The 23,787-nt window shown below is 36.9% G+C and overlaps 1 protein-coding gene across 6 annotated transcripts in view; it reads left to right on the forward strand.

Annotated features, from left to right (window-relative positions):
* Window positions 1–23,787, forward strand: part of LOC308069638 (palladin-like) — a 148,080-nt gene that overhangs the window by 34,593 nt on the left and 89,700 nt on the right. For 5 of the 6 annotated variants that reach the window (XM_080402288.1, XM_080402285.1, XM_080402286.1 and 2 more), the window contains 2 exons: window positions 4,049–4,168; window positions 4,944–5,286. In XM_080402288.1, coding sequence (XP_080258414.1) covers window positions 4,049–4,168; window positions 4,944–5,286 — 463 coding nt within the window. The remainder of the gene's footprint in view (window positions 1–4,048; window positions 4,169–4,943; window positions 5,287–23,787) is intronic. The other variant, XM_080402289.1, reaches the window with a different exon arrangement.

The following is a 23,787-nucleotide window of genomic DNA, read 5'->3' on the forward strand; positions in this document are numbered from 1 at the left end:
TCCTTTTTCTGTCTAGACAGAAATCTTTGAATCACAAATCTCTCCAGACTGCTTTGTGAATTAATAGCTAGTCAGATTACTTAAAGCCAACATCACAGATTGTCAAATTACCTGCTCTGTACTTCTTTCTTGGACGTTTTGACTTTATACTGATTGAATCCTTCAAAGAGCAGGCTGCCTGAGAGTGAAAAATCCCATGGAGTCATTTGCCAGCTGTTGATCTTTTGACCATTACTCAGCTGTCTGGAGGCAGCCACAAACTGTATTGAATTACATTAAAACAATTGTCTGATGGCATGTAAGTAGAAAACTATATGAAGTAACTTTTCTCTAGATTGCCAGAGAATTGCCACGTATACATGCTTTTTTTTTCTTAAGCACGTTCACCAAAAACATCTCAAAAGATAGTCATCACTTCTTTTAGATTGTGCTTTCTTGTTCCCTGCATTATATTGCCCACAATCATACTTGCTGTTGTTCTGTTTTCTTCTCAGTATTTTTAAAGTGCTGTTTGCGGTATCTTCAAACACGCTCAGTTCTTTATAACTTTTAAAAATTTGTCTCTTCATTTATTGAGTGGCATAAAACCTAATAAGCCAAAATTGCTGGCCAAATGGGTAAAGGTGTAGACAATAGTGATCATCAGAAACAGGTAAATTAAATACTTTTTTCATTGTGTTACTGCAAGTTAAGGCATCTACAGGTCTGCAATACTACCATCTATTATGCTACTCCACATATTCAGTTACTCTCTATTTTCACACTTCCCTGTTCTCTTTATACAAAAGATGCACAGATACCTAAATGAGAAGTTATCAGATGGGCATATTGCTTTGCTGTTAAACTGTGGTTAAACATCTGATGGCTAGGGGAACAAGAGGGAGAATAAAAGACAAGTTGTCTACAAGATGGCAGGGTTGCATTTTGATTTTTACCACTGTGACTACCTGCTGCCTTTGTGTAGCAGAAAACTTAAGGCTCTAAACCTACATCTATAGAAATAGCTCTGTGTGTTGCATCATAATGAACTACTACTAATTATCTCCCAGGAGTGTATGTGCGTTACAGTGGAGGAAGCTAATGATCACATTTGAAGATAAAGCTGCAGATATAAGAACTACGCTACCTTTAATTTAATACATAGAAACATTCTGAAGTAAACATATTGTCAATGATGAAATTTGTTAAAATTAAACAGTTTTCTGTTTTACCAAAGATTATTCTCCCTAATGGACTCATGAACCATAAAGGGAAAGGATTACTCTGTAAAATGTAATCTTTCTTTCTAAATAACTGACAAAATTGTCAAGTACTTGCATGCCTAAGCATTTTACATGTTTCAGTGAACAGAATGATTTTGTATTCATTTAGTCAAGTGTTAAATGTGTTTTAAGGCCCTGAGAACAGCATTTCAGAGCTGCTTTCTGGAACACATTTTTGTGATGAAATTATTTGTCAGCTGATGATTGCCAGGAAGTAGAACAGACATTATTTACTTCAAATCATCAGATTCTACTTAGCACAGTAACAGAAAGAAAAATAATTACGCAAGTCAGGACGTAAAGCTAAAAAAAACCCTCATAGCACTATGTATCCGGAGCATGTTATGGAAATCTTTAAAGAACATTTCTTTTTTCAAATCAGTGTTTCATTTCTATGTTTTCCACGGTAGGTAAGCCTTTTAGCAAGGACCTGGAAGTCAGTGATTCTTGGTTTTGGGGGAGCAAAATAAATCAAGACAACAGCAATGTGTTGCTTGCACATACTTTTTGGCCAAGCTGCCTTTTGATTAGTTCTTAAGGTTTTTTTTTTATGTTTTCAGTTTAGCCAGTTTTCTCATGATTGATCACAAATATGCTGCAGTTTGTTCATCTGGATGAGGACTGAGTTTTAAACTCTGATTATTTTCGTCACTAATTTGCTTCCAAATTCTTTTGCAAGGATTACTGCACATTACCATGTATAATTTTCAAATACACTGTTTCAGTAAACAAATTTCATCATGGTAGGATCCACTGGAATTCTTTTATCATTGAAGAGTGAAAATCAGCTCTTGTCATGTGATCATTTTACATACTTTAAAAATTGCAAGAATGTCGTGTATTAATTAGCTCTGCTGTTTGGAAAATAGGAATTCTGCTGGTTGTTCTATTTTGTAGTACCTCTGCCCTCATTCAAACAGCAGTTTGCAGCATGGTGGGAGTGATTTTCTTTTGCAATCCTGAAATACCCAGCTTTCAGAATTCTGCTGTTAAATGAACAGGAAACTAGTGCGCTGCCTGGATCAGATTGCATCCCCAGAGCCAGTTCAGTCCAGGAGTATGCATGTGTGGTTAACAATATAGCTTCAACTGCTTACAACACACCAAGACTAAAAAAAGCTGATCTCAGTAGTTCAAAAACTAGCTTGTGTTACCTGTTACTTTCCTGATAAGACCTTTCAAGAGTCATTAATCTTAATCTGGGTCAGGGAAAATCCAGCTTGCTACCAGATATGCCTCTTGCAGCTACACAGAATGACTGGTTTGTGTTGCCAAAAAAAAAGCACATTCTGCTGTCTGAAAAATAACTGTGCCAAATATTTAGTTAGTCATTCATTTTTAGCCCATTTCTATTACAGGAAGTTTTTGGATATGATGTCATTTATAGTCGGAAAAATTCCATAACATCTTTGTTAACTGTCTAAATGAGATGGTGGTCTACCATTCCACAATGAAAATTAGGAAAGAAATAAAAAGAACTGTTGGAAAATGTTTTCCTTCTTTGAACTAAAAGAAGTGAAGCTTACGTTACTGAACCTCTTCTACAGAGTAACTTTATTGTGAAAGTTATTGGAGTCTGAAATATTTTTTCTCACTTTTCAGTTTGTTTTTATTAGCTATATTCCATTGATTTTGTGATAATATGTTATATTCCGTGTAAATGTCGTATCCAAAATGCAATTTCTATTTTTTTAAATGAAACTGAGTTCTATAAAACTTCCCTGGTTTGGTTTTGAGAGTAGAAAATAACCATAAGCAAAATAAACTCCTAATTAATTAAGAAAACTCACAATGTAACTGTTCAGGTCTAAAATTATTTAAGTATGTTGTGTAAATATTAGTTATTAGGATTAGCTGTACAGTGAATTTTTATAAAGACTAAAATACAAGTAGACAAAATAAAGTGACTTCTTTGAAGAATCTGGAAAAAATATGCCTCGATAATTAAACATGCCCATTATAAATGGATTAATTGATTTGATAATTGATAATGAAATTGATAACGAAAACATTACTGTGAGACCCAACCTGAAATATGAACTGTCCAGCCATACAAGGTTTTGACTGAGGCCCTGTATGATTAAAGCATGTACTATGGCATATCAAAATAGAATGCCCAGATTTCAAACAGCCACAGACTACATCTGTCACAGCATTCTGAAGAGTTTCTGGGGATGCTGTTTTGTCTTATGTTTTCAGTTCATCCATTCTCACTGCTGTTCTGACAGTGACAGAAATTATCTTCCCAAACTGCATAAGGGGAATATTTATGCATCCAGAATTTTTAGTTCCGGTCAATTTATACAGAAAAGTTAATTGAAAGTAATGGCGCAATGCTTTCTTATTTTACTGGGAATGGGATTTGATCTGAAATGTTGCATTAAATACAGAAAACTTTAGGGAAAGAAGAAACGACATGACATTCATATTGGTGGTGATACTTAGAGGCCCAACAAGAGCTTCCAAGTATTAATTGTGTATGGAAACCAATACATTTGTATGAATTAGTACTATCCTGCATAAAAATGAAGATACTGGGGGTGACATCTCTGCAAAATTATTGTTCAAGACAGGCCCCTTTTGGAAACTTAACTTGATGATTTTACTTGTTTTAGATACAAAGTGGTTTTTATTAAAGCTGTTTATGTTGGAAGCTCTCCTGCAGTTCTCCCAGCATTTCTTTGTATAAGTAGCACTTTCTGGTGTCCTACCGACATACAGTGCAAAAACATTACACAGTACTTTAAATAGTTTATGATGCAGTTTATTTTTCTGTTTATTTCCAGAAGAGATATGTACCCTTGTAATTGCAGAAACTTTTCCTGAAGATTCAGGACTTTTCACATGCACAGCAACAAACGAACATGGTTCAGTAACAAGCAGTGCACAACTAACTGTCTGCTCAGGTATGGGATGAAGGGAAAGAGGAATTCTTAACAATACATTTTAGATAATTCATTTACCTGTGAAGTTATCAGCCTGCTTCCCTTGTAGAAAAGGGCTGCTGTAAGACAGGGGTTTCATTAACCTCGGAGCATTCATATAAGCCAAACTGAATGTTTCATAGTCTAACAATTTTTTTCATATAAATTGTATTTTTAAGTGCCTGTAACAAGCCTGGCATATTTTTAAGCATTAGGGTTCTGAGACTAGATGGCAGCAGAGGCAAAATTAAAGCAGATTGGACTACACTACCAAAGGGGGCATGTGCCTTTTGTAAAATAAGAAACTGTGACATGGTATGTTTAGTTTTATAGTATGTTTACATGCATATTGTTGTGGAATGCACTAACGCAACTGCCATTGCAAACGTGCCATGTATACATACCTACTTCAGCTGTTGTTTTAAATGGTTTGTTCTTAAATGATGCTGAGACTCCAGGAAGAGGAAATGCTGTTTCAGCTGTTGTTTTCTGTACTTGCCAGTCTGTTAGCAGCTAGATTCCGGAAACAGATTTAGAGAGATCCATAAGGTTCCTTATTGTGCCTTTTGCATGGGGCAAAATCAGAAAATGAATAGCCAGTCAGGTATCTATGTCAGCGTAAATTATCAATAGGAAGTATAGAAAAATATCTGCACAGAACCAGACCTCACCTTTAACAAACTGAAAATACAGTGTGTACATACTATGTACTTTGTCTAGGACTTGTCAGAGAGATGTTATTTTTGATTTCTTTTAGCGAACTCAGAAAGCTCTAGTCATGAATCACTGACAAGAGAATCCAACAGTGATGATTTCCATCATTTCCCACCTCTTCCTCCAGCTGAAATTAGCTCTCTTGAGCTTCCTCATAAGAAACATACAGAGACCCACCAAGCAAACAACACTGAGCAGAGATCTGGTGTGACAGCCCTTCAACTGCAGCTCAATGTATCTGAGGAAAAAAAAAATGGCATCCATCCGATTCATGGAGTAAATGGAATGATTAACAGCAAGCCAAATGGTGATAAATCCACCCCACCTCCAGCTGTCTTGCTTTCACCCACAAAAGAGCCACCACCTGTGCTTGCCAAACCAAAGCTGTGAGTATTTCTTATTTGTTTTCTTGTTTCCTATAAACTCAATATTTGTGGAAAGCCAATTTTTGTTTGGAAAAATTTAGTGTCAGACAAATAATGGACAATGACTGTGCCTGTCCCTTGAACAAGCTTCTTACTGCTGTGACTTATTTCCCAAAGAGCTGAATACAGGAGAGAACTGTGTTCTTTCTTACACTGCTACATAAAAGCGAAGTACATAATACATACCTAATTCTATAGAAAGATTAAGATAAAGTCACAAAAAAGAAATAAGCGGTAGTGGCTGTTGATCTAAGGTTTTTATTCTTGGATCTCTGTACCTAAATGTCATAGTGGCCTGAGATTTTTACACACTGTTCCTGTTTCAATGCTGGTTAGCTGTTGTTAAGCTGAATGTTCTTGGTTTTGTGTAGTCAGTGGAGGTGTGCAGTGTTTATACATACAACATGTAACTCGTACAGCTGTCAGCCAGATTGCAGTAGCTCTTTTGAACTAAAAATCTGAAAATGAAAAACTCAAGAAGGGAAGAATGAAATAAGATAAAATTGTATGAATATTTTTACCCTATGTTAGTGATGATAACCTTACTTGTGCAAGAGTGTTCTTATGCCAACTGGTAACTTACAGCTTGGTTTTAGCATTGTGCAGACTCCTCTTTTCCATCTCCCCCAAGAATTTTTGGAGTGACAAAGGAATTAAAATGCTATTATATTTGCATCAATAATCATAAGGGATTATTAATTACAAAAATGTGTTTAAGAAGAAGCATTAAATATGGACTTCAAGCTTAGCAAGGTCATTTGCTTAATTACATGTTCTCACAGGATAACTTGCAAAATATAAAAATACTGTTATTTTAGCAATCATGCAGATTTTAACCACACAAAAACACATGCTTCAGGCAGCAAGCCAACAGGATTCACTTTCTGCACCTACCACTTTTTTTCTATTGCTTTTTGTCATTCTAAGCAGTCTCTGATAACTGTAGAAGAGGAGGGGTGGAAGAAGTAGAAAGAGTGACGGAATAACAGTATATATGATAGTGATTGCATTTATGGGAGGGAGGTTGCTGAGGCTGGCAAGTTGCAGATCATTCATAATGTGGAGTGAGCCAGGTGGTCCTGTACCCAGAACATCTGTTGCAATACCCATTTGTGAAGAAAGGAGATAGCAGCTCCAGCAGCACAGTAAAAAGCAAATTTCACCCCAGAGCTTTCTTTCCTAGAAGTGGAGTTGGCCTAGATAAAGGAAAGAAGGCTGTGTGGTAAATTTCTCATTGTATAATGTTCACTGCTACTTGTGCAAAGTTTGTTGTGTTTTTAAATGTAGAGTCAACGTATCAACAGAGGTGGACGTTGTATACAGTTATGTGAGAGGGATGCTATTATAAGAATCCTTTTGGTTGCTGATGTCCAAATAGATGACCTTGGAATCCCTAGTGCAATTGCACTTGAGTCCTGTATTTTGCCATTAACAACACTTCATGCACAGGAGACCGATCTTGATTGCAGTCAATATAAGTTTTGCTTGGCCAAAGACAGTGTAAGTCTATGCTGCTGCCAGAAATGGAAATCTTGCCTTCCTCTCAGCCAAGTACTTTGCTCCCGAGTATAGTGATAGCATAAGAAAGGGAAAGGGTGCTAACAGGAGGAAGAAAAGGAACGTCTGGCTGCAGGGACTTGAAATCAGCTTTTGGCATTTGGGAAACTTCATCTCAAATCAAAGCTGATGAAATAATTGCATTAAAGTTAGCTGAGTAGTAAGTAGCTCTCTCGACTATGAGAGTGATCCCTCTTGAAGAGAACTCCTCTATGGAGTTATATCTGTCTAAAGAGTATTATTATTTGATGACAGAAGCAGCCTATATTAGCAATGACATAATAGCAAACATGTTTATTATAATCTTTTTTAAAAAAATTATGTAAGCATTTAAAGTAATGTTGGCTATGTAGAAAGCTTGAAACTTGTGAATATCATTGGTGAATTTTGTTTTTGATGAAGACTGACTCTTGATTGTACATCTCCTAATGAACCTTGTTTTTTAAGGCTTATCTTAACTCATCAATTACCTAACAGGTTTATCTGTGAACTCTCTGAAAGTAGTTTATTCAGCCAGCATTGAAAGTAATTGAAAAGAGTTTGGGAATGATGGGCTGGTTTGGTGTGGGGTTTTTTTTAATTATTATTATTATCTGTAGTTTATCAAGTAGAGACTGAGTACCATCTTGAAGTATGAAATACATTTGCACCTTGGCAATACACCTGTAACGCAACACCTATAAGTAATGATTTACCACAATTCAGTCCAATGCAAGAGCTGGCACATTACAGAGAGTTATTGTAGTTGTTTTCAGGCTTGAAAGGTGTTTTTAAAGTCCTACAAAATGCTCAGTTTGTGGTTGCAGACACTTAAGTAATTCTTAAGGCATATTAGTTGTTGCCTCACTCTGGTGCTGAGATTATTTAAGACAGAGTTTAATGTGTTAATATACAGAATTTTCTGGGAAAAGTATATACAGAATTAACTGGGAAAGCATTCAATACCAGATATTTTGCTAACACGGAATTTAGAAGACAATAACACTAAGTATGGTTAAAAGACACACTGTTTTATCATGCCCTGTTTGCAACATGAGTTTGTGTAGACAAGAGAGGAAGGACTGTTAAGCTGAGACCAAAAACCCCCAGATTTCTGCGATTTTGATCTCTGCTGCTGTGACCTATTTGGTGAAGTTGAGCTATTAGTGTGCATTGAACTTTTCGAGGCAATATCGGTTTAATGCATAGATAAGCTTTCAGAAGTATCCCCATAAATGTATGGTATCCTCAGATAGGTTGCATCTCTCAAGTTAGGCAAATAAGTGTTAATATTATTTTCAGTATATAGCCTCTGTGTGAAAGTGCTGCCTTAAACCCCTCATAACCCTCAGTCTGCAAAAAAGCCAGGACACTGTTCTGTAGAACTGTGTATAACATGTCCATGGTTTCAAATGAAGAACTTCCATTCGAGAAATTATTACTTCCTTAATAATAGTATTTGATTCATACAAGTAGTAAGTCACTGTTTAGACTATACTAGGAAGAGCTGGATAGAAAAAGAACATGTGAGAATAGCCAACAATCTAATGATCAATGCCTTTGAATGTACAAAAGTCAGATGTAAGTCCTTAACCTGTCTAAGAGAGCCTAGGCCACTAAAGCCCAGAGAACAGATGCTTGTGCTAGGAGCTTTGAAGGCTTCACATTTGTTCTTATGCAGAACAACAACATTCTAGAAATGGTGAGAAGAAATGTAATGCAGGAAAACTGTTTTCCGTCCGTTCTACTGAGGTATATATGCATGTGATTTGCTTTAGCAGCCTAAATTAGGAAAGACTGACCGCAGAAATGCTCAACTTGAATGTGAAACACTGATTTACACAATTTTTTGTTTGACGTTACTGCATCTACTGATAAAAACCTGAATACAAAACCATTCTTGCATAGCTTGAATGATGTACCAAGCTGAGCTCTGCTGCCATTATTTGTATGAAACACAAAGAAACACAGCTTTTTTCAACTATGGGAAAGATATTCCCACCTCTTATATGTTATTCAGAAATGAACTATGTCCTAGTGGGTTTTCCATATTTCTCCAACAGCTATGTTAAAAACCAAAAGCAGTTATTATTAATTTTGAATTACAACTGTCAATCAGAAATATGTACGATATATATTCAAGATTTATTTGCTACAGCAAAAATGTGGGAAGTGAAATTTTGTCATTACAGAAATGCAAAGATAAAAAGAAAACATGGCTATTACAAAAAATTGTGAAGTTATACTAATAATAATTTAAATCACAAAGCAATAATTTCAAATTCCATGGAATCTGAAAAGTCACATTACAAATACACACTCTTACAGAGAATAAGACACTGGTTAGCATCCCCCATAACAATTTCTGATAGAAAAAAGGCATGAAGTAATGTATAATTGAGGTTCCCATTTTCCATAAGGATGAACAAAATACACAGATGAAGACTGTCTTTTTGATTTCCAACTAAAATGCTATGAATGTTTACAACTTTGAAAGGAAACTGACACACTTGTCTAGGAATTAGTGATCACAGTAAACATGTAACTTCACATTCATAAGCAAAGGTCCATCCAGGTCCATCTCTTTAGTTTCATCTGCTGTGCTCTTTCAAGGTTGGCAAGGATATTTGGATCCTTATCTTGCTAATAAAGTCTACCCAAAATAAAACTGATCTACATGTATTTTCTACTCTAGTAGAAATAATTAATGCTAACAAAATTTGCTAAAATGTAAAGCAGAATAACTGCACACAAAGTTAATCACTCAATTATAGTACAAGTCCTGAGCATTTTCTGTATGTTCAATGTTAATTTATAAATGGTTCATTTGTGGTGCTTTTACTTCTCTCTTATTTCATACCAGTCTTTTTTAATGGCGTTAGAGAGAAACTAAGGAAAACTTTTGTTAAGAATTTCCATTTCAGTGGCCACTAATCAAAAGGTACTTGTTATACTAGGACTAGAGTTTATGATTTACTAATAACAAATAATATATAAAAATAGAGGAGGCTTTATGAAACAATATACTAAGAAATAGGGATTTGTTGGTATTTTCTTGTGCAAAAGTTGCAAATCCTAAGAAGGAACAAAAAGTACTATAATGTCTCATGGCACACCTGTAGACTGATTGCAATAGATTAGTTTAAACCAAGACATTGGTTGACTTCCTTAGTGATCCTAGGTCACTGTGAAAAACTCTGAACTTAAAAAGATATCAAATTAATCCAGTCCCAACTCAAAATTCTGTAACTGCTGTTCAGATGGATCTGATGCTGCATATTAGTGATCTGTTTGTTCATATTGTCCTAAACACAGTTTCATGAGACAGTTCTAATCCCAGTGACTTTCATGATTCCTCATTTAGACACTTAAAGTCACATGAAAATGTGTCAACAATTTCTTTCATGTTCCTCAAAATCGGGACAAATAACTTGAATTATGTGCTAGTCAATCTTCTGTTAAAGGCAGCCTGCTCAGCAGTACAATGTCACTTTTTTCCAGTTCCTAAAGTGTCTTTAATGAAAACCTTAGAACAGATAGTAACTTGAAACTGTAAATAAAAATAATTAATTGGGGGTTTGTGCATGTTCTGCTTTCAGTGACTTTAATTGCATATTTCAGACCAAGGAATAGCATAATCTAAAAACAGTGGCAGTTATTGCTGAGAAATTTCCTTTTTACAAATGCCTTTGTCAACTTAGTGTTAAAGGGTAGTCCTACATGAACTTTAAGCCTTTTAAAATCTGCAGAAATAGAAGTCTAAATCTCTTTGTAACAATAGATATCAACACCAAGAAAGGTTAAAGGTAGGTGATAAATGTATTCTTTATTTTTTTCTTTCTTTTGGCACTTATGTTTTCTGACCTTTAGTAGATGGAGACAACTAACTGTACATCCTGCTTACATAAAAGCTAATCAGCATTGTAACAGGAAAAGTCGAACGTCCTTGAATCAGTTCTAAAATATGTGTAGTGTGTGTGCTGACAGTGTAATCTGCACACAGGATTTCTGTCTCTTCAGGTTTTTATTTTAACACTGAAATTAATCCAGGTTATAGGATAAGCAGGAAAATTGAGGAAAATCAATAGGATCATGGGTAGGGACACCTTCCACTAGACCAGGTTTGCTCCCAGCCCCATCCAGCCTGGCCTTGAACACTGCCAGGGATGGGGCATCCACAACTACTCTGGGCAACCTGTGCCAGTGTCTCACCACCTTCATACTGAAGAGTTTCTTCCTAATAGCTAATGTAAATCTACTCTCAGTTTAAAGCTGTTCCTCCTTGTCCTATTGCTACAAGCCCTGCTAAAAAGCCCCTCTCCAGCTTTCTTGTAGGGCCCCCGTTAGGTACTGGGAGGCTGCTGTAAGGTCTCCCGGGAGCCTTCTCTTCTCCAGGCTGAACACCCCCAACTCTCTCAGCCCGCCTTCACAGGAGAGGTGCTCCAGCCTCTGATCAGCTTCCTGGCCTGGACTTGCTCCAACAGGTCCATGTCCTTCTTCTGTTTGGGACCCCAGAGCTGAACACAATATTCCAGATGGGGTCCCATGAGAGCAGAGGAGAGAGAATCACTTCCCTTAACCTGCTGGTCACATTTCTTTTGATGCAGCCAGGATATGGTTGACTTTCTGGGCTGCGAGTACACAGGTTTAGCCGCTTGTTTGAGTCTGTGCATTTTAAACTTTCAGTTAAACACATGCTGTAAGCTTGTAAAAATCTTTAGTGCCTCCAAGAGTGCTCTTCCTGTCTTTTTTGCTTGACTGCTGCTTCGTACCTCTGTTGCCTCTTTCACACCTTTGTTACCAACTGTTACTCCCAGTTCCTTTCAAGGTACCATGAGTAGGCTTTTTTCTAAGAGGCAGGTAGAAACTAGAAACTTGGCCTAAGTGCTGAGAAGCTTCTTTGTTTTCAGTAGGTGCTGGAAGTATATGGAATCATGTGGATGTATAAATAATCAAACGGCGTTTCAGACTAAAGATAGCAAAGGTTGTGGAGGTGTGGGCCAGATCATGCATTTGGCGTGGTTTGGTTTTTTTCTGTTACAAGGTTTAGTAGCTCAGTATGCCAGCAGTTTTGTGATGCACCTTTGAACCAGAAAATACAGGAGGAAGTGTTGTACTGTTTCTCTGCAAACAGCTTATAGTAGTCTTATAATTGTGAATTAAAAACATTAGGATGAAACATTTTGACTTTTGAAATGTTTCTGTTGGGTTTTGTTTCCTTCCTTCTTGCTGAAATGACTGCATGGATTTAATACTTGGAAACGATCAAACAAAGCAAATCCAAGTGTTCTGTTTTTCTAATACGGAGCATTTTCTGAGAGGTTCTCAGGGTGGCTTTTGTATAGGGAGTTCCTATAGAAACGTTCAAGGATTCTCTTGGTATCACAGGATAGCATTCTCAAACTGATTAAATGGTCCCTTGCACGCTAATCCTTGCAGACTAATCATCATATGTACTTACTCCATATTTACATGGCTTTGAAAATGGCCTGCAACCACATTTGCTTTGATATTGTCCCATCCTTGACCATATAATTATCCACTCTACATGTAATTTTGAAAATGTAAAAATACCATCTTTTTCTAGGTAGAAGGAGGGAGGTGAGAAAAGATTCAGATTTTGTTTTGTACTAGCTTTGTTTTGCTCTGCCTCAGTGCAGACAAATCCATTTTCCAGGACTTCTCGCTTTAGCTGTAGCAAGTAGATGCTGAAGCTTCAAAACAGACAGATGGTATTCCTCATTTTGTGTTTGGTTTTCAGGAAAGAGGAACACTAAGTTCTGAAGTACTGATAATAGTATGTCTGTCATATTTGCCTTCTGAGCGACTTCCTGGGGATGCACTGTGTCGTGGTTTAACCCCAGCCAGCAAACAAGCACCATGCAGCCACTCGCTCACTCCCCCCGACCCATAGGGATGGGGAGGAGAATCAGAAAGGAATGTAAAACTCAAGGGTTGAGATAAGAACAATTTAATAGGTAAAGCCTCTCTGATTTCTGCCAGAGAACCATCCTGACTAAAGTAAGGTAAAGTTAGCCTTTATTTAAGAAAAAAAATAGTGCTATGTGACTTAAAGAAAGACTTTGTTGCTCACTGAATAATGCTTCTAACAGTAGACATGGATTTAGGCCATTAAATAACCGATGACATTGTTTCCAAAATGAGATAAAGCAAATTCAGGACAAACTTCGGAGTCACTGGAACAAATGGTAATTTCACAAACCATCGTTTAACGCTTCTGAAAAAATACTGAAAGTGTGAGTCAGCAATTAATGACATTCTATAGCTGACACCCACCCCTGGACAAATATACTAGTACAATATGAGATCAATACATGTGTTTCTTTTTATTCATTTACTACTACCATACCATTAATACAAGTATAGGTAATGGCATAAATAGTAAAACTTAGAAAATATTACCTCTCTGTAGTAAATACTGGTATAGTAAGTTAACGTCTTTTCTGTATGGCAAACAAAATACAAAACAGAAGTACAGCCTTGAAAGATAAAATCTGATCCTTCCAAAAAGGTATGCACATACTAAGAACCCTTGCTGAAGCCACATCTAAATCCCAGCTTATACTCAAACAGTGAAAGAGCAAGCTCTTTACTGCCAAGCCCTGATCAGGCAATATTTGGATTGAAACATGTAACATCAGTGCTCTGGATAACAATATTCTGCAAAGCTTTACAGATAGAAGTTAAAATGTGGTAACAGATGAGTACTAGTATGATCTTAGTGTCTTGTGAACCAACGACTGGGGATTTGGACAACGTATATGTAACTTCTTAAAGGAAATATTAAAGACAGGAAATGGCTGTTTGTATTCAACTTGTTGCATAGCACTTGTGTATTTTGTTTTTACGCACCCATGGAATGTTTCAGAAAAACATCGGGGAAACTACATCAACTTTTGGCCAAGGGAAAATGCAGTACAGCATTATTTAAGGACAGAATAACGTTTTTAAGAGTCCAGATTTCAGACAGTAACTTCATCAGCTTTGTATGTTGGCTATTGGTTGTTGACCGTGCTGAAAATATGTAGGAAATTCTTTGAATTCTCTGTGTCCATTTGCTCTTGCTTGTATTGGAATCCATATGCTTTTAAACATTGTAACTGGTTCTAATTATTGTTTTATACCAGTTAGTATTCTCCATAAATCAGAATCTTTTTTTAGATATGGTCAAAAGGACTTGTCATAAGCTGTCAGAAAACAGTTGGGTTACAGCCCAAGTATTTTACTTCTTTAATTTGTGATCAGAAGGAACGTTACTCACTTCACCTTCAGAAAAAAATGAATGAGAGAGAAATATTATCTCTAAAACGAGAAAGAAGTATCATAAACATAAAATATTGAGTATTCTATCTCTGGTACCAATGCAAAATCAATTCTGAGAAGACAAAGTTATTTTTGTAAGTTTTGTTTTAGTTATCAATGTCAAACTTTATAAATATCTAAAACATAAACTTTCAGACCCCTATTTTCATTTGCAATGACTTGACTCTGGTTTTCTTTGGCTTTACTAGAATATCCGTTTAACATCCTATGTGTATGTAGCTTCTTGGAAACTGATTTTAAAACCCAGTAATATTGTAGCTTATTTTAGCCAGAAATTCAAATGGATTTTGTTCTTGTTTGATACCACTAAATCCTTTTCTTTTTTGGGTTGGAAAGGGATAGACTTTTATAAGACCCCTTGAAATAAGCTATATATGTTACCATGAAAGAAAGGAGAAGGGTTTTTTCAGATACTAATCATTTAGTCTCTTCTGAATACTTGCAGACCATGGTAGTTATCTTTCTGTGAGTAAGAAAGATACTTTAGTCTTGTGCTGATTCGAGTAGAACCCAGCTACATTCCTTACCAGTCCTCAGAACAATGATAATATGCACATCTTCTAGAATGTGGAAATAATGGTGTTATCAGATTCTTTCTTTTATGAAAAAAAGTTATCTAAAATTAAATATAAGTTGGTTAGGTCTGTGGTTGTGATAGTGGATAAGAGTGTAAGCATGTGTGTGTGGATTCCTGTTAGTCCTTTTAAAAGATTCCTTCATTTAAAATATTTTTAACCTAAAACTTTTCACTTACAGTATATTTAAAATATTATAATAATGTTGATATAATATATAATATATTATTATTATACATAATAAATAGCAATATAAAATATTAATATTTGTGATACACACTCCAGGAGGTCTCTTCTGCTTTGGCCTACTTTCAACGTGCCAGTATTGAAAGATGTGAGAAGATTACTTTAGGCTGTGGTCTCACAGATGCACTTTCAACAACAGACCTAGAGGTTTCTAGGTACTAGTAAACCTAGAAACCTCTTCAATCTTACCAGTTTAGAAATTATGTATGACAGTCATTGCATTACACATGTGATATGCTGAATGTGAGTTTATTTTTGTTTTTGTGGTATTTACCTGGAAAGACTTTTGCTGTCATTTTTGTTTGTTAAAGGTTTTCTTGGTTGGTTGTTTTGCTCTTGATTTTTCCCTGTTTAACAACTGTGTTTGAATATAGATCCCTGAAGCTGGTTCCAGGTTTATTGATGGAATAGATGCAGCATACTGCTACTTCAAGAGTATTAGGATGTTGTATGCCTCTAATCCTTCACAGATTCAAAACTATTAACATGTGGCTTTTCTCTCTTGGCTTTGTTTGCCAAGAACTGTGTTTTCAACAACCTCTTCAACATCAGTCTTCCAGGAACAAATCTGAAGAACCCACTATCTCTCCACTGGGGTAGACACGGTGTCAATTTGGCTATACAATTGATGGATCAAGAGACCAACTAAGCTAAGGCCCAGCCAGAATTGTTCCATTAAACTATAAAAAATGGCTATATTTTTTTTCTCTTTCGCTCCAGTACAGGAAAACGCTGGTTCCAGATTGAGACTGTTAATTGCTAGATTAACTGCATGAGTTAGTTCCATCCTGTATGTAGGACAGGACTCGAGCATCACTCGAAAGTTGACACTTCTTTTGATACTTCATATGAGGTTTTCACAGCTCACTTAATCTGATCAATTAAGTTTTGCCATCTGTTTATCTTCAGTATGTGTCGACTGTGAGTCTCACTGATGAGGCTGGTTTCACACAGTCACTTAGAGGTCAATCTTCACAGTCTTCACACAATCTGTTAGAAGTCAGTTTGTAGTCATCTAATCTAAGCTTGCTAAACTGGAGTAAACTTTTTTTTTTTTTAACATTATTTATGACAAAATAAAGCTGCCAAAGCAGCACAGAAAATGTAAAACTGTGATAGTACATTTGCAATTTCTGCAGTGAGCCTACGTTATCTGGAGTTTTTTGGCAGTGCATAGTTGCAAGGGCACTTTTGTGTGAGTATATTATTAAACAAACCCCCAAAAATATAGCTTTAGATGCAAACTACATTTGATACACTCTTGGTTTACCAAACTGCCAAAAGATGTTTCAGGTAAAGTAAAGCTGTCCCTTTAAAACTGGTTTATTCAGCTCAGTCAGTTTGAGACAGCCTGCCAAAGCAGGGCAGGTTACTCCAAATCACTGTAAACATGCTCTGGGAAAGAGAGAAGACAGTAGTTGTTTCTTGACCAATTAATTACACACTTTAAGTTACTATTTTTAGTGGGTAGTTGTAATAACCCAATGACCCACAAATACTCCATGGAAAGCTTAGAAAAGTATTTTGTTTCAAGAATGTTTTTACTGTACACACACAGCTTTGTTCTGTCATAGAATTTTTGATGCTAAGATTGATTTCAGAGCAAGAAATCCTGATCACAGCAACTGAAGGAGGTGCTTTTAAAGTAGCTGTAGCAAACCTACTTTTCTTGGATGGTTGGAAGTCTGAAAAGTTTCCAGCCTTCTGTAGCTTATATTACCTTTTTTTCATGCTTTTTATGGATTCTCAGTAGTAGATAATATTTGTGATACACGTTCCAGGAGGCCTCTTCTGCTCTGGCCTACTTTCAACATGCTAGTACTGAAAGATGTGAGAGGATTAGTTCAGGCTGTGGTCTCACGGATGCACTTTCCACGAGCATAAGTCAAAGCTGCTGTCACCCTGTTCTGGCCTCCCCTCAGTCAGCCTAGCCCCACGGTGCATGCCAGATGAAAGTAGTACATGTAGCAGATGCCTGCATAAATGTTTGTGTGGCACTGCGGTGGGGGCTGGGAGCAGTAGGCTCTTAACGGCAGTAATACCAACTTAAAACATCTGTATTTGAAGCTGTGGCTTCAGAACTCCTGCTGTTCCAGTGACAGTGGCCTCCTGCTCAGTAACTCTACTGGGAGAAATGTTTTTGTTGCTTTTGTTGTGGGTTTTTTTTTTTTTTTGGTTGGTTTGGTGTTTTTTTTTCATGACAGTGGAGTATAAACGGGTTTTAGTTTAACATAAATACTTTTGGCCCAGGATTTTTATCCATGAGTTCATTTGCTCCTACTGTTGCTGGTTTTTATTTCTCATCGTGTATTTACAGTCCCTTGAGGTCTGGTAACTGAAGAGACAAAGCTGCTATAAGGAGTAGCCTAGAAAATCAGACTCCAAAGAAACACCTGCAATTGATTTATACTGTTACTGAGTTTCACCCTATGCTTCAGAAAAATATGAGGGCATGTTCACTCATTTGGAAGGAAAAAGAGTTGCTGAAACTTCCATAGGGACTGAGCAGTATAATAGCATTGTTCCTTTCCACTTCTTTTGTTGTCCTATGTTGTTCCCTTTCCTGCCTATCCCCTGTTCTGCCCCCCTCCCCTCAGGTCTTGTCTCTTCAAACGTAGCAGTCTCTCCCCAAATTCCTTCAATTTTTCCACTGTTTATTCAAAGCCAGACAAACCCCTCACTGTGAAAATCAGCAAATACAGGTCTCCTTCAGGGTGAGTTTATCTTTCCTTCTGCTGTACAGTGGTAGAACTATTGGGAATCTTGCATTGTGTACTTCTACTAGTAATTATTGATTTTGAAATTTCTCTAATGCAACTGTGAATTTTGCTTCATAGGTCACCTAGTAACTGATTTGGAACAGAAGAATAAAAAATAAATTGTGGGGCTCTGAGATAACATAAATAAATAATTATAATTTAACAGAAATACTATTTCTGTCACTTGAGAGTCTAATCGCACAAACAGTTGTATTTGCAGAGAGATGGGAAAGTGTAGCAATGGCACCTAGAGTGATGAAGAAGTGACTGAATAGGAGGAGAAAAGACAAATTCCTAAAATTACTGGTAAAAACTGTTCCTATTCTACTTTAAGTTTCCATTCTCTGCCCCAGCTGCATGTTCAACTCCATTATTTGTGCCAAGACCAACTGAGTGTGTCCAAGACACAGAAACCTCTTAGCAATGTAGTGAAAACGTTACCATCTATGAATACAATACATGATAATAATTCAATACAATTATGACAATTTTGGAGCCATAGAGACACTTCCCAGAATTTATGAACTGCTTTCAGTTAAGGCAAATTACTTTTATATGAGGCATCAGATCATAAGGCAAAAATTTTACCTAACTGTACAAACTGAGGTAAAATAGTTGAAGTAGTCAAAAACTATGGCAAATGTTACTTCCCCCACAAGGTGTTAATTTGTACTTTATACTTACCATTTACTCCTGGCTTTACAGTTCTTTTTCTACCACTTATATTTTCAGTTGAGTGTTTTTCTCAGAATTAGAGAAAATCGAAGTAAACTAGATCAGATAAAATAAGAATATCATCCCAGTTCTTGATCAAAAACCTGGTGCATGTGCAAAAATGTTTGGATTATTTTTTTGTTAGCTGTCAAAATTCCATCACCAAAGGATTTTTTGGTTTTAATGTCAGACACTAGTATGCAATATCCTGAGCTTTTGAGGCCGGTGTCACAAGCGGGTCTGTATCTGTTTTTTCTGACCATGGCTCTGTTTTCTGAAACAAAGTACTAAATTTTAAAAAAATTTACATGTAAAATTGCATGTAGTGTTTATATTAGCACTTAGTCTAAACATCCATAAAAATGGTTGTAGGGTATCTGTGTTTGGTTATTTGTGAGTGGCTGCAGCGTGGACCCACATGCACTAATAGGAACTGTATACTGCAGCTGTTTTTTCCCATTGTAAAGATATGACCCTAAAACTGTTTGTTTACACAAAGCAAAAAAGTTCTACTCTAAATACAGTTCCACAACGGCTTTCTTTTACTCAAGCGGCACGCAAAAAAGGATTTTCCTGGGAGACTGAAAACACTGGATGCTCCAGAAAGAATAGAGCATTTCAGAATGAATTATGCTACCTAGCTGAACCAGACTCTTCTCCCTGTGGGCATGTAACTGTTTGCATATATTTATGAGTCTGCTTGGAAACAGAATGAGGAACACTCATGCATTGCCTTATACAGAAGAATCTGGATGGACCTTTCTTTTTTTTATGGTATTAGGGAAAAAAGCATCCTAAGAAAGAGTGTGGCCACGTACTGTAAACTAGAAAGAGGGTCTAAATCAGGGGTCCTCGAACTTTTTAACCAGGGGGCCGGCGCGCGGATGAAGTGGCAGGAAGTCATCTGCGGCTGCTTGGTTTTCCCCCCCAACCCCCGGCAGGGCGGGGCGGGGGGGTTCTGTAAATACCGGGGGCCGGATTGAGGACCCTGGGGGGCCGTATCTGGCCCGCGGGCCGTAGTTTGAGGACCCCTGGTCTAAAGGCTCTTCCTCCCACTGATTTTCACACAGCATGAGTCGTTACTTCGTCTTTTCCTTAGATGATTCCAAGGTCCAGTTTAAAGTGAAGCACCCTATGATTCCCCGTGTCCCAGTTTAACCTCCCTAAGGGAGGTAATTCAGGAAGCCTGTATTTTTTTGTAATTTCTTGATTGTCAGGCTATTTTACTTCTTTGACCACCCATGAAGCACTTTGAATCTGATTACTAGGACTTTAACAAGTTCAGATGCTTCCAGAATTGAAACAGATCTCAAAATAATGGGTCACTTAATATATTTAATATTTTAGTAGACAAGTTCTTACAAAAGAAGACCCCAAAACCTTACTGGTTTATAAAGTTATGACCTCGTGGCCTCAAAATCAGGTTAGGTCTGATATTAACAGTGTTACTAAGCAGAGTACTGGTCTAGCTAGCAAGCACCGCACAAAGCAACTACAGCTATTGACAAAGTACTGGAATTCTTTTCCTTTGTGACAAGCTCTTTGTCCAGCAAAAACTGTTCCAGCATTTGACATAAAGCAAATGCTTACCAGTCACTGTGAAAGAGGTTGCTTGCAAAGAAGTATGCATTGTTCACATTGCTTAATGTACACAAAGAAAGCTATATTAGGAGGCCAGTCACACATCTCCTATGTGGTTAGTAAGGAGGGGAGCTTTTATAGGGGTTGTTTCAGATTATTGTTCTTCAGAACTCAGCAGCACTGTCATGTCCAGGTGCCCCATCAAACCATGTTATGATTTTATCTCATAAGAAGACTTAGGATGCACCATCCCTTCTCCTCAAACTTTATTTCCACATCAAGGAAGCCTGATTTTCTTGTTTGCCTTTTTCTTTTGATGTCCTTGCAAATTAATGCTATTGGTCATTTGCTAATTTTTAAGCTAGGTTGCTTATAGCTCCCACTTTTAGAACTCTGAACTGATAGCCAAAATACCAATACAGTTAACTTTAGCATAACCTGTATCTCTCCTTCAAATAATAATCATGTCAAAAGCCAAAAATATTGCTGAAAATAATGAATTTGTTATCCACATTTTCCATAACGAAAAAAATGTCTTACTCTATCTTCTTCCAAGGATATATTTAGGATCTAGGAATATACCCTCTTCATTTAAAGCTGCCTTTCTTTTTTGAAAAACAATTAAGCAACTAGAATGGCAGTTCCAGTGTTTTTTGTTTGTTTATGCTTACTTTCTAATTAATCTGACATAACCTACACATTCAAAATTAAGCTGGTGCACATCTTGATTTATTGTGAATATCTGCTTATATTTTCAAAGCATAAAGATTTAAAGCAAGGCTGTTTGCTTTCTATGGCTATTAAAATATTTTGGCAGGAGTTTGAAAGTCTTGGGAAGAATCTGACCTATATGCACCAATCTCTTTTCAGTGAAAGCATTTACTTTCACCCACTATCTAGTAGGTCATGAAAGCGGGTAGAACTTTTTAATAAGCAACAATGCCAAACTACTAATTGGTGTAATCAAGTAACTAGGGAGTAACACAGCTTTTAAAAAACTCCACATTGTGATTTATTAACACTTTATAAACTATTCTGCAAATTTACATTACACAGAAATCGCAGATTTTTATTACAGATGGCAGTTGTAACCATAACATGACATGATGATTTTCCTCTTTATGCTTTGGCTGTTCATTTTCAGGGCCACAGCAGTCTCACTACCATAAGCAGTGTAGCATTGGATTTATTTTCATGTACACCTTCCCTTTTACTTTTTCTCCAGATTTATTCTCTATACTAGGCATCAAGAAATGGTTCAGACTGAAAATTATGAATCTGAGCTCCGGGGGAGTTCAGAGATGGGCTTTTGTTTCGGGCCTATCTTCAGCCTTATATAATAATGACTAAAAACTTCCTCAATTCTTTTTCATTGTTAAAAAAAAAACCACCAAAACCAAACAACAAACAAAACCAAACAAATGAGTATTTTGAAACTATATAGCTTAACTACAGGGTGGGAGGAGAGGAGAGCTTCAGCTTACATCTTACAGACAGCTGAAAGTTAAAAGTTGAAGTTCCTGAAAGAAGAATCTAAACAAGACAAGTGCTTGACAGTGTCCTGCAGAATATCATGACCAACATCACATCTGTCTGTGTTCTGGAATGAGTATGAAGCAACAACCCTGAAATTTATTTGTGATCAGAATTACTCTCATGAACTGGCCCAGCATCATAGTTTAGCCTTAATATATCCTGAAGGGTTCTTTGCCAAGTAATTGGAAACGCTTGGGGAAACTCTTGAAAGCCTTTCAAGACAGCTTCCCTTCCCCAGCTCCCTTGCCATGAGACTTAACCTGTCTCATGGAAATTTAGCCAAACTGTCTCACAGATCTTGGTTCAGTGACTTGAAGCTGAGATAACTGTGGTTTAGATATAAGGCAGTTGCACACAAATTAGTTGCATGGCTGAGTGATAATATTTTGAGTTGAGATGAGCACTTTCAAACACAATTGTATGTTTTGATTAGTGTATTCAGTAAGGATGGAGTATAGAGACAAGATACTCAATAGTGACTCTTTCCAGATGGAGCCTCCCATTGCCTTATGCAGACAGATGACATTCCCAGACCTTGCAATGGAACTGAAGAAAGACAGAGCTGCTGGTGCTGGGTGGGTAAAATGGCAAGCGTGTATGTCTGGAGGTTTCTCTGTCAATATAGTTAGCAACACACTGCCAAAGTGAAGGTCATTGCCAGCAAGGAAAGTTTATTCAGGTAAGTGGGATTACGTCTCCCTCTAGCAACAGACATGAAGAAACCAGGCTGTTTTGCCAAGTGGGAATCTGCTTCTACTCCCTGAACTGCTGGCTGGAGGATTAAAGAGGGAATGGGAACTTTGTGCTGTCCATATTTCAAAAATCCCACCAATGTCTTCTAGAAACAACAACAACAACAAGTAGTGTTTGATAGTATCACAGCCCTTTTTTGGTATCCATAACAGAGAAGAATTTGAAATGTACTACTTGTTGTTGTTGAAGAATGTCAGTCATCCATATTAATTTGTGTGAGAAACAGTTCATAGAAAACACTATTGCTTAAATTCTTATCTGTCTCCAAATGCTATTCATATCTGTCTCCCAAGTATTATATATGTGCTGTTGTAATCTTGATGTGCTCTGTTGTTTTCACAAATTCTTCTGAATTCTCACCAACATCAACTTTCATGCAAGAATCTGAAAAAGATTATCTACCTCTCTGGTTTAGGTTTGTGATTTCAATGTATGATTAGTAACTCCATTGTTTATTAAGTAAACCATTTTACACCATTTCAGGTGGGACTGCAAGATCTAATGGAGATGTATGCCCTCGCTGTCAGAAAGGCAACTTTGCAAAGTGGGAACAGAGGGAACTTGTTTCCGTACAGAGAGAAAAAATGATAAGAGAAGCATACTCTGATTCAGAAGTGAGCTAGCTTTCTTAGTTAGGTGGAGCTCTGTCCTCTTGGTGAACCTGTAACCTGCCACTCGGTCAACTTGCTATCCATTGAGTTTCACAGTTTCTTCTAAAAAGCATTGAGATATTCTCATTATTCATTGTTTGTCCAGTCTTTTTAAGTATGGAAGTTTATGATTTTTGACTCACTTCATCTGCAGTATCAGGTACCGCATATGCCCTAAAGAGATATGTGGCAGAATTTAGTATCTTCATATTGTTTTCCGTGGGTCATGCTGTACCAAGGGCCATATTATTACACAAAAAGCATAAACTTGTCTTTCCCATCCCCTACCTTATGACTTCTTCCCCTGTGAAGGCACCAGCAATCATGCAACCACATGGCCAGCTGAATTGGGTACCTGATATGGTTGAAAAGTAAGCCAAAAAAAAATCAACCAAAAAAACCCCTTAGTTTTTCAACCAGATGGCTACCCTTTCAGTGTTGGTCCAAATTTAGATCAGCTTAAACTGACAATGAAACTGCATCCTTACTGTGGAAGATGGCTCCAGTACACCTTTAATAAAAATCCTTGAAAGGTTACTCTTGGTGCAGGATATTTTAGAAAAGGGGTTGTTGAAATAAACTTGTATGAGATATGAATGACTGTCCTGTGCAGTGGTACAGAAGGAGACCTTACTGTAAGAATGGCTCAATAGCTATACGTCATGGTAACATTTATTGTGTTGATTCTGACATGACTCCTTAAAGAATAAAAATCTTGACATTGACAAATGTCTTGAAAGTTTTCCAGGAATTCTTTAAAATTTTACA

The sequence above is a fragment of the Falco punctatus genome, assembly GCF_963210335.1.
Source record: "Falco punctatus genome assembly, chromosome: 1".
Taxonomy (NCBI): domain Eukaryota; kingdom Metazoa; phylum Chordata; class Aves; order Falconiformes; family Falconidae; genus Falco; species Falco punctatus.